The following is a 12,649-nucleotide window of genomic DNA, read 5'->3' as shown; positions in this document are numbered from 1 at the left end:
TCGGGAGAATACCATCACCCCCTCGTAACAAAGTTCCTAAGAAACCAAGGTGCTCTAACGAGCAGACTAGGTCATAAAGCACCCTGACAAAAGTATTCAGAATGGTGGTAACACACAGACACCATCCTGATATTCAACTAGATCGGGCTCAAGTAAATTTGATCATTAACAAACTGAAGCAAGCACTTGATGAGGCTCCTATCTGAGGTCAAAATGAACTTCTGCAGTTCCATAAAACATCGTTTAGTGAAGGGACCCTGTGGGTGAACTGTGTTAACGAGTATAAAACAAATGGACGACTGAAGAGGTGAAAACTATTACGAGCCTGTGGGAGGGAGTAAACTTAAATATAATTGTTCCAAATGATATGTCCCGTCCCCGAGAAAAAACTTGATGAAGAAAATATCAGGACCCGTCTAAAGAGGCAAAATCAAGACATTAACACAGAAGACTGGTGATCTCTGTTCCACAGACTGAACGACAGTAAAGATAAAGGTGATAAAGGAAGGAGTTATGAAGGAGATAGTTCTCAGATCAGCATACCTCCCATATGATGATCCCGAACGACCATGAAGCGAGTTGGAACAGTTAGTGAGATATTGCATAAAAAATGAACTGCAATTAATCATTGGCTATGATATGAATGCTTACCATCCGACCTGGGCAGTACAAATACCAAACTGTTAAAAAATAGCATGCTTTAGATGACGTGTTTTGTTCAGACCATCGAGACAGGCAATCAAGGAAACTTATCGTAATCGTCGTAAAACAAATTGGGAAGCATATCAAGCAGACCTGGAATATTGTTTAGGTATGATTAAAGGTACGATAAGGCATACATTGAACGTAAACACGGCCGCCGTACAATTTCATTGTCATGTCAGCGCTTAAAGATAACTGTCTTTAAGCGCTGTGAGGAGTTTCAACAGAAAAGTACCCTGGTGTGATGACAATCTTGCAAATTAAAGGACAGAACTAAAAATTGTCTAAAAAGTTTGATGAAAAGTTCTGAGAAAATTAAATTTTTGGTTGAAAAATTTTGAAATTTTTTAAAAATGTTTCGTAAATTTAAAATACAAAATAAGTGATTGATATGATCCTTCATGGGTCATCTTTTATTTTTCCGGCTGTATATTTAGTAAAGTAAAAATTCACCTCATTATGTAATTTACAAACTTAGAAATAAAAATTATAGTTGAGATTCTTGTCATCGGATCAAAATCGGATGACAAAAAGCTGAGAAAATGCAATTTTTGGAGCGCGTTGTGATTTTGAACTCACCGATTCACATTTTGCTCGTCCACCATTTGCGGTTAGGGGGTAGCCCCTCGGCGCCTTGTGCGCAGTAGCGCACCTAGAATTTGCCTCTGGGGGGGGGGGGTTTTGGTTGGTCACCGAAATTTTTTTTATGATGTTACCTCCATTTTGAGTCCTTAAAATGTGTGAGTAACAGTGTCGGAATAGGGCCCTGGGGAGGGGGGGTTTAACCCTCAACCCCCCCCCCGGGGGTGGATGCACCGTGTAGCTACCCTCACGTTACCTCCAACACACTTCGAGCACATTTTCAGGAAGAATTTTCTCTCACAGTTCTATATTTTTTTGTAGTATCTCGAGTTATAAGCAAAACATTTTCTACACTCAGATTTTGTTAAAAAAAAAATTAAGCACTAAGCATTAAGGTTTGCGACTGGAGCATATAGTTATTGATATAAGGTACATCCTAAAGTGATTCCAGTAAAAAAATGAACTGTTATGGAAAATTAGGGTCTGCTTTTCGACAGACCCCGCCTGGACTATTAAAGTAGGTATTTATATCATTATATTTATGATTATGATTTTTATATCCTTTTCATGTACTAGTATTTTATTGTTTTCGTCTTGGATATATCTAATACCATTTCAGTGTTTTGCTTTTTTTGCTCCATCTTTGGTTTTTATATGCGTTATACATTTTTGTTTCTTTATTTTTGTGTCAAAATCATTTTATAGGATTTTTAGGATTTTATTTTTGGCGATTTATCTTTTTGAGAAATATCTTTACTTTTTGCAGCATAATACTTTCAGATGCTTCAATTTATTTACAAATACAAATTAAGTTTCAAAAAACAGTATATAATTTATTATCAAAAAATAAAAATAAAACTAGGTAACAAATAAAATACTATCTTATAACATAAAATAAAAAAAAAAACAAGTCTTCTGGATTATTAGTAATCATCATTTTATTTTAACGGGCTAAGCTGATATCGTAAACCCGTTTCTTCATCTAAAACAATTCCTTCGTCAGCATCAAATACTAAAGATTCTCCAAAATTCTTCGATACTCGTCTACTCTTCTCTCTAGATTGCTCCCTTTTTCCTCTATTATCATTCACCGCTCTGTAGTTACCACCATGTCTTTGGGAGTTTCTGTCTAAGGATAGCGATCTTGCTTTATCATTAATAAATTCTACGTCATCTAGTAAGGCAGGTTCTCTTTTGCCTCTTTGGTTTTCTGATAATGAAGATATGATAGGTTCATTTTTGGATTCATCTTCATACTCAGCGTATTCTTCGTTTTGCTGGCTTTCGTCTCCTTCACCATCGTGACCATGACCGGCGTGGTTGTAGTCCCAGTAGTGTTCCCCATATCCTCCATGTTTGTCGCCCCATCTTACCTAATAAAATATTTATGTAAGAAAATTTAAACTGGTTTTAATATTATGGACAGTAGAAAATCCAGAATATTTGAGTTTACATTTGTTATACAGATAAACAACAAATACATTTTTCTGTCAATTATAAGATCCATATGGTTATTATTACGGAGACACTTAATGTTTATAAAAAAGTGGACCAAGACACGTGAAAACTTGGTAATAGCAAAACTTTTTACAGGTTACTGGGAATTATATTTCATATTAATGAACATTTATGAAAACAGAAATATATCATTGTTGATGATAAGCTTTGGAGATCGTATAATCATTAACGACATAAGATGTCCTTTGGGCATATAAAACATAAAAATAAAAAAAAAATTAGGCGTCAAAAGCAGATGAACTGAAATGTTTAAACCAAGCCTTTAATTTAAGAATAATAAAACACATAAGTACTAACAGAACAACGTAACAAAAAGATTTAATGAATATTACTCAACAAAATGGATGGATTAATAAAGTGATTTAGCACGTGGGCCATTTGATAATACCCAAAACAACATTTTGGGAAAGGCTCGATGGTAGAAGGTCAGATGGTCGTTTAATAAAAGATGGAAGATGCAACAATAACCGATCTACTCAAAAGCCGAGTACAACAATTGGAGATAGCTGCACAAAACCAGCAACAGTGGAGGTAAATAGTAAACGTTGCCAAGACACACCTAGAGTTATAGATTCGATGATGATGATAATCAGTTGCTTATGATAAAAATATTAATAGGAAGGATCAAAGAATATTATAAGCACTACTGATTTTAAAAAACTTTACGATCTAGTTCTTATAGAAATAAAGAGCCTGAACTAAAGAGTACCCCCGTTAAGATAGGCAAAAAGCCCTCACTTTCAGAATTAAATTAAAAAAATTATTTTTTTTTATGTATTTATTAATTTTCAAAACGTTTTCGATCTTATCAAAATATCATAGGTCGCTGATACACCGACCTAGGTCGGTGATAAAGGATTACATTTGTTTTAAAGTAACGTACAATTTCCTAGCTCGAAAAAGAAAACCTTAAGCCGGCTACTCACGATACTGCCGTGTCGTTCGACAAAATCGTCGATGAAAATAATTCTGCAGTACTGCATCATAGAAACCAGTTTCTCTGTGGTAAAATTGTAACGATTTTGTCACAGACGATCAAAATGTTTGTCAATTCAATAAAATTGAACGACGTCGCAGTATCGTGAGTGGCCGGCTTTACATGCTGAGTGGTAACAACCAAGAGTTGTTTGTTATCTTTTAGGTGTAATGTTCGTTACTCAAATTATACACACACAATTATACACACTTTATACACGTTTTTCAATGATGATGATCCGACAGGATCTAAACCGTTTTGAAACTTAATAAATTCATTTTGAATAATTTTTAAAAAATTTTAATAAAAAAAATTATTACCATTTTACAACAAGAAGTTTTTACTTGATTGTAAGTTTTTTTAAAGTATGGTATACAGTGAACCACTGGGAATTTTCCTTTTAAATTTGAATTTTTTTCATTTTTACGTTTTATGTGATTCAAAACTAAATTAATAAAACGTTTAAATTTTTTTTTTTTTTTAGAGAAATATACGAGCAATATAGCGAACCACCTCTAGCACAACATACTAAACTGCAGAGATTACGATGGGCAGGGCACGTGGTCCGCATGCATGAGAATAGAATCCCCAGAAAATTATTAAATGCAAGAATGCAGGGAAAAAGACCTGTTGGAAGACCTAAAAAGAGATGGGAAGATGAAGTCGATGAGGATGCCAGGAACTGCCTGGGAACGCGTTCATGGAAAAGAACAGCGGTAAATAGAGATGGTTGGAGAAGCCTGTTGAAGGAGGCCAAGGCCCGATTTGGGCTGTAGTGCCATTGGATGGATGGATTATAAATTTTTTTATTTTTATTTCGGTGGGTTGAAATCAATTTAAATATTTCAAAAACTTCACACGCATAGTTGAGGCTTTTTCAAAACTTTTCTAACAAAAAAAAAAAAAAAAAAAAAAATAAATAAATAAAAACGAAAAAATGATGTTTTTGGGGGTATGGCGTTTGGAGTTGCGGGCTAAAATTGTGCAGTCTTATTTTTATTCACATAATACTTAAAAAATGAACAAAATTGATTCAGGTTGTATCAAGTTAAAAAAATATGATTTATCTCTCACAAACTACCAAAACCCTTAAAAAACTCTAAAAACATGGTTTTTCAGTGGTTTAAAGGTGTTTTGTCCAATTTTTATATGTCTGAAAAGACTCAGTTACTTCAAATTACATAAAAATTATATTAAAAAAAAAAAAACAAAAAATGACATTTTTGAAAACAACAAAAATTGAACTGTGGTAGGGAGGGCATTTTGCCTACATTAATGGGGGTACCCTTTGTACTATAACAAACTCATATAACATATTCTGGATTTTTTACATATTAGCTTAACCAATTTATATGACCACTTAAATGGTGTTGATATATACAAGTGTTTTATCATTCATTAACAGTTATTGTAGTCAATGAAAAATAAATAAACTGCGATACTAAAGTTGTTAGTGCCTGAAGAATAAAACTAAAAACTACTTATCCAGATTAGAGTAAGGTAACCAAAAATAGAGAAAATTAAAACGTGCGAGTTGTTTCAATAATGACGTTTTATTCATTGTCATGAAAAAATTAACAACTAAACGTCAAATTTAAGGTATATTTCCGATTTTTGTGCTTTGTTTTTTTTACTAATCTTTTATGATTATACAAATATTTAGTTACAGTACAAAATTACAATATATTTAGTTTTATCAAATATAATTTTTTACCTTTTCGGCAAATATAAAACAATGTAAAAATTACTTAAAAAGAGAGAAATAATTACTACGAGTGTACTGTTTGAATTAATTGCGGCAATGTTTTTCTAGTCTGAGTTAGTATGTGATTACCAGTGATATCCCGAACCGCCTCAATCTGGTCATATCTGCCTAGAGGCAGTGTAACTCATTGATCTTGAGTACAATTTATTCGTTTGACTGATTCTTGAGTATCAGTAGGTCAGTTGTGAGCCTTTCTGTGTAGCAGACGGTGGTTATAACGTTATGTTCCATGTAATACGTGCTACTTTTATTTGTTCAAAGATGGATGTTACTCCCACGGAACGTGCTAAAGTACCTAATCTCTTTTAATGAACATAGGTCTAAGAAGTAAAGTTTTTAAGAATTTTACGACCATTTTAAGATTCCAAGTTTAATATAGATCATCGTCTCCAAGAAGAAAAGGAAAATGTGAAAGCAAACGGAAAACAACCTCAAGAACTGATAAAATTCTAATAAAAAATAACAAACTAAATCTAAAAAAGATAAGTAGAGACCTAAGAATGGATTTATTAGATTATAGTGTTGAATTAAGTACCTCAACTATATGGAAAAGGCCTCTAGAAGTTGGCTGGAAGGCAAGAAAAGTAAAGAAAAAACAATATCTAACATAGAAAATGATGCAAAACGCTTAGCATGGACCAAAAAATATCGATCATACACTGTTGACTAATAGAAAAAGGTGAAAAAACATTACATAAAAGAAAAAAAGGTAATTGTCAGAAAAACAGTTAGAAAGCATAGAAGGACTAAGAAATCAAAACGAAACAAAATGAGCAAATGAAGCCAAGAATAGGGAGCTGTAAGGATATAAAGGAAAATAACTTCAATAATACGTCCTCAATCTTGAACCGGCGAGTTGAACTTTTTCATGCAAAATTTAATAGACAGCATAGCGAAGAAGCATATATCACGCTAGTAGGTCGAAATAATTGGAATTTATTTAACAAAATCGAAGGACCACCTACCATTGAAGTATTGCCCTTGAAAATAATAAATAACCATGAACTGATATATATATATATATATATATATATATATACATTAAAAAGCTTAAAAATAATAAACCACTAGGAACTGATCAAATTTGCAGTGAGTTCTACAAGAATGGTGTCGATGCCCTGCTACAGACACTGTATACTAGCAACAACAACAACAACAATCTACAGGGGCATAATTGGAAATACAGTGGGCATAATTGGAAAATACCAGGATGTATTCACTCCAGAAAAATCAAAAATTGATCATATTTATTCAATAAGACAGATCCTCGAGAAAACATTAGAATTTAACATTGAAACCCATTACCTATTTGTCGACCACATGCGACAGTGTCAAGAGAACAGTACTATACCAATCAATGCGTGAGTTTAGTATACCAGAAAAACTTATCCGATTAATCACAATGATAATATCTAACTTAAAAGCCAGAGCTATACAAGGCGAGAATTCTAGAACTTTTGAGATAAAGGATGGACTTAGACAAGGGGATGCACTGGCTTGCCTCCTATTTAATATCGCCTTGGAAAGGGCAGCCCGGGGCACACGAATTAGAGACTGCGGTACTAATATTTACAATAGATCGATACAAATTTTAGAATATAATGATGGCATTGACATAATAGGGCGTAGCAAGCGAAATGTTCAGCAATATTTCCTAGCAATATAGGAAATATTGCTAATAGAAACGGCTTTGAACGTGTTGACAGCTTCACAACCTTGGCTCGCTAGTGATTACTACTAACAAAACAAGCGAAGGAATTAAAGTACAAATACACCTTACAAATAGGTCTTACTATGGACTGCAAAAACAATTCCACTCAATAAATATCCAAAAAAGAACTAAAATTATTATTATTTATTATTAATCGCGTTAGTCGTCGTAATGAAATCATTCCTGTTCCAAGGCATAATCCTGTTTCTATGAGCTGTATGGTTTTAAAGTCTATCAGTAGGGTGCTACAGCTAGGTGGCTGTAGACCCCCTCCTCCTTTATCTGGGCTTGGAACCAACAACAGTTCTGTGAGCTACTCGATCCACCCAACAAAACTGCAATCGGAGTTGAACTGTATTTTCGCAGAAAAGAAATCAGTACCCAACTGTATATAGGGTTAGGTCCGAATTTGTTGCGACACATTTTTTTTTAATTTTCTGCCAAATCGTGAAGATTTCATTATTATTAGTAATATCTTAATTATAGATTGGGTATTTGAAGGTTTCATTTTTGCCCTTCAAGAACAAATGGATAAGAGAAAACCTAAACAAGAAATAATAATAGTGGGGGATCTAAATGGAAGAGTCGGAAGAAAAGACAATGACAGAACAGTTGGTCCATTTGGAGAAGACACAATTAACGACAACGGAGAAAGATTGGTAGAACTATGTGAAGTAAATGATTTGAAAATTATAAACGGATTCTACAAACACAAAAATATACATAAGTACACATGGACTCAAGAGACAAGAAAACTAAGATCCATTATTGACTACATTATCATGAACCACAAAAGCTCCATCAAAGTGAAAGACACCAGAGTGAAAAGAGGGGCAGAGTGTGGAACAGATCACAAACTTGTGGTGGCATGGATGGAATTCCCCTATATCTGGACAAAACAAAAACATACATCGATTGTTACAACGGGAACGACAATAAACGAAAAGAGGCTCAAATTACATCTATTGCAGGAAGAATCAATAAAAGATTTATACAAAAGAAGACTAGACCAAAAACTAGAAGAATTCAGATATGACACGTTAGATGAAATGCATGAACACATAAAAACCTGCCTGATTTCAGCGGCCTTAGAAGCTCTTGGAGAAGACGACCAAAGGAACACCCATCAGAATTTCAAATTAAGGGAAGACACATTGAAATGCATAAAAGAAAAGAAAAAACTACACATAAAATACCTAAACACCAAAAAACAGGAAGACTTAGACCTATATAAAGCGAAAAACAGAGAGGTAAAGAAAAGAGTAACAAATGAAAAGAACGAACGATGGGAACAAGCATGCACAGAGATAGAACGACATATCGGAGGAAAGAGAAATTCAGAATCATGGCGAATATTAAAAGCACTTCAACGAAATAAGACAGAGAAAACCCAGATCGGCAAAATTAGTGAAAACGAGTGGCAAGAATACTACGTAGAACTACTTACAGAAAACCGTCCCCAATTTCAGGAAGAGAATATAGAACATGCAGGAAATAGGGCATACGACCAGATAGAAATAAGCCTGGCAGAAGTTAAGAGAGCAATCAAGACATTGAAGAACAAAAAAGCCAAAGGACCCGGAGTAATACCAAACGAACTAATTAAAAACGGAACGGAAGAGTTATTCCGCATGCTACATAGAATGTTCGAAAGAGGACTAAATGGAGAAGAAATACCTGCGGAATGGACACAAGCATAGATCACATCCATACATAAGAAAGGAAACAGGAAAAAATGTGAAAACTATAGAGGAATTAGTATAATATCGTCGGTAGGTAGACTTTACGGGAAAATTATTAAAGAAAAACTAGAAACTGAAATAATAGGAAAAATTGAAGAAGACCAAGCAGGGTTCACAGTAGGAAAATCATGCCTAGATCATACGTACACATTAGAACAACTGATAGAGAAGAAAATGGCAAAAGATAGACCGGTCCATCTGGCCTTTGTTGATCTAAAGAAAGCATATAACTCAATACCTAGAGTCAAATTATGGGAAGCAATGAATGATCTCGGAATCCGACAAACACTAATAAAAGCAGTTAAAGCACTATACAAAGAAAACAAAGTAGCTATTAAATGTGGAAATAAAGCCTACAATCCATTTAAGACGACAAAAGGACTTCTACAAGGCTGTGCTACGTCCCCTACTCTGTTTAAAATATTCTTGGAAAAGACACTCAAACCATGGAGGAGAAAGTGCGAAGGAATGGGCATACCAGTAAGAGACGAATACCTATACACCTTAAGTTTTGCCGACGATCAAGTAGTCATCGCACAAGATGAAGATCTCAGCTTTATGCTCAGAAAACTAGAAGAAGAATATAAAAACAACGGAATGGAAATAAACTTAGAGAAAACCGAATACCTAACAACAGAAAACAAGGGTATGAGAAACCTAGAGATAGACGAGGGAAGACAAATAAATGGAACAGATAAATTCAAGTATTTAGGAACCATAATATCGAACCAGGGAACAACAGAAGAAGATATAAACAACAGACTGAGACAAACAAGAAACTGTATAAGACAACTAAACTCAGTGTTGTGGGATAAGAACATTACGATAAAGACAAAAAAGAGAATATATAACACCCTGAAAAGAAGTATCCTGACATATGGGTCCGAAAACTGGACAATAAACAAGAGAAATAGAGGTAGAATAAGAGCAGTAGAAATGGAGTTCCTGAGGAGAAGCTGTAGACTTACAAAAAGAGACAGAATTGAAAACGCAGAGATTAAGCGGAGAATGGGAGTGCAATCAGACATAATCGACTATATAGAGGAGAAGAGACTATCCTGGTACGGCCACGTCAGAAGAGCGGACAGAGGACGCTGGATAAACAAAATCACAGAATGGAGCCCGATTGGAAGAAAAAAGAGAGGAAGACCCCGAAGGTCATTCAGAGATGAAATCGACGAGGCTATGGAGAAAAGAACCCTGCGAGATGGAGACTGGAATGACAGTGAAGGAAGACAGTGAAAACTGTGGAAATCCTTAGTAGTAGTAGTATTTTTTCCCTAAATTTGTCATGTTTTCTTCCAAAATTTAATTTTTTATGGAAATGTACTGTCTTTACTTAATTTTCTTGCATTGTGCAAGTGCTTTTATTTATGGAGATGTACTGCCTAGATTATTCTTATTTAACTTAATATTTGTGTCTAGATTTCGCTCTTGTTTTTTTTTAGGTCAATTCATTTCTGCTCACATTTGTTTCTGCGGTAAATTTTTAGGACAGACTTTTGCTGCTACAAAACGAGTTTTACCATGAAACACTTTTTTGTCAGGAAAACGACTCTGCGACAATTAAAGTGACATAACATCATAGGGGTTAAATGTCACTTACAAGATATCATTAGCAATATTTCTAAGGAAAAACATTTGATATTGAAAGTGGAGTTGATAGGCAAGGTGGTGCCTTATCAACAACATTTTTAAATATAACTTTGGAAGCTATTATCAGAAAACTAGAAGAATATTCAGCGAAATAGTTATAGATTTGACACGGAAAGTCAATGCGTTTGTTTTAATTATAAATAAAAGGAAAACAAAACATATGTCGAGCACAAATTGAAATCGACATTTGAATCTGAAGGTTGACAACTATAACTACGAATATGCCTCCACCTTTCCTAGGCATAATAATAAATTACAGCAACAATTTTAGTCTATAAATACAAGCATGGATTCTTAGCGGTAATAATGCTGAGGCTGGTCCTCATGTATGGAGCTTAAACATGGATTAAGATGGAAAATGAATGTAAAGATTTATAGTTTGACGGTTTGTTGGATTATAATATACTATAACATTAGCACAAAGTTAATTACTGTTTCTTATTATTCAGTTACAGTCTAATGTATAAATAATAAATTTTATTAAACGAAAATTAAACAAAAATCGGTTCACGTTTGAAACCCGATCGTTTAGCAGAAACGCCAGAGAATCCTCAATGAAAAATTCTGATATATTTATTTCTCCTGGTTCCATTAGGAATTTTAATTTTAAGTCTATGGACAGACGGAGTATGGTGAGTTCTGTAGTGCTCTTTACGGTCTATATTTTGACTGTACCACTGATAAACCCCTCTGCGAAATCTCTGAAAGGAATTTATTCATTTAAACATATATCTCTCTGTTGTTTAACCTAATTCTATAAACATATATACCCAAATAAAAATTTAGAAAAAATATTGACTTGAATTTTCAAATTGACAAGAGAAAATTGATATTTGAAAATCGTTACTTTAATTCTAACTTAATTTTTTAGCTTAAAGTATTTGTGTTCAAATGTCTCAGTATGTCTGTTGTTAATGTATCCTCCAAAGTATTTTCTGAAATCCTTCTTCTTGTAATGCCGTGTACCTATAGTGCGTTGGCGATGGCATGCAAAAGATCGCCAGTGTTATTTATGCCTGTCCAGTTCTTCATGTTCCGTAGCTACGAAATTTGTTTGCGACCTACTCCTCTCTTGCCTTCAATCTTTCCCTGAATGATTATTTGAGGGATTGCATATCTATGAAGATACGCAAGCACTCGAGGAAGAAGATCTTGGTCTGATAATAAATGGTGAGACGATCAACAATATAAGGTATGCTGACGATACGGTTCTCCTAACGGGAATGCTAGTAGAACTACAACATCTCGTTCAAAGTCTCAATATATACTGTAACAATTACGGCTTGAAAATTAATTTGAAAAAAACTAAATTTATGGTAATCACGAAATCAAAGAACATCAGAGCTAATCTTGTAATAGACAATACAACGATTGAGCGTGTGTCCTGTTATAAATATCTAGGTGCTTGGATCACAGACGATACTGATCAAACAAAAGAGATTAGATGTAGAATAGAAATCGCTAGATCAGTCTTTAATAGAATGCGCAAACTCTTTTGCAATCGTGATATCAATATAAAGTTACGAATACGAATGCTGCGGTGTTATGTCTTTTCTACCCTGTTGTATGGAGTAGAGGCTTAGACACTAAAACAGTTGACCACAAAAAACATCGAAGCTTTCGAGATGTGGTGCTATAGGTGCATTCTCAGAATATCATGGATGGACCGCGTCACTAACACTAAACAATGAGATAAAAACTAGAAAGATGGAACTTGGGTACTTGGGTACTTGGGGCACATTGTGAGAGGTGAAAAGTACGAACTTTTAAGAAATATCATGCAGGGCAAAATTAAGGGCAAAAGAAGGGTGGGAAGAAGAAAAATATCGTGGCTTCGTAATCTACGTGAATGGTTCGGGTGTAGTTCGATTGAACTTTTTAGGCGCGCTGCTAACAAAGTCGCAGTGACCATGATGATTTCCAATCTCCGCTAGGAGTGGCACGAGAAGAAGAAGAAGTATCTATGAAAGATATCTATCTAATGATATCTATTTATT

At 34.3% G+C, this 12,649-nt stretch overlaps 1 protein-coding gene across 3 annotated transcripts in view; it reads right to left on the bottom strand.

Moving 5' to 3' along the window:
- Nucleotides 1–2,078: 2,078 nt before the first annotated feature.
- LOC140446211 (uncharacterized) overlaps nucleotides 2,079–12,649 on the bottom strand; it is a 75,485-nt gene continuing 64,914 nt past the window's right edge. Inside the window, exon 5 of one of the 3 annotated variants that reach the window (XM_072538748.1) lies at nucleotides 2,079–2,657. In XM_072538748.1, coding sequence (XP_072394849.1) covers nucleotides 2,223–2,657 — 435 coding nt within the window. In that variant the 3' untranslated portion in view covers nucleotides 2,079–2,222. The remainder of the gene's footprint in view (nucleotides 2,658–12,649) is intronic. The other 2 variants (XM_072538749.1, XM_072538750.1) reach the window with 2 other exon arrangements.

The sequence above is a fragment of the Diabrotica undecimpunctata genome, chromosome 7 (assembly GCF_040954645.1).
Source record: "Diabrotica undecimpunctata isolate CICGRU chromosome 7, icDiaUnde3, whole genome shotgun sequence".
Lineage (NCBI taxonomy): Eukaryota > Metazoa > Arthropoda > Insecta > Coleoptera > Chrysomelidae > Diabrotica > Diabrotica undecimpunctata.
This window is presented reverse-complemented; position numbering and strand designations above follow the sequence as displayed.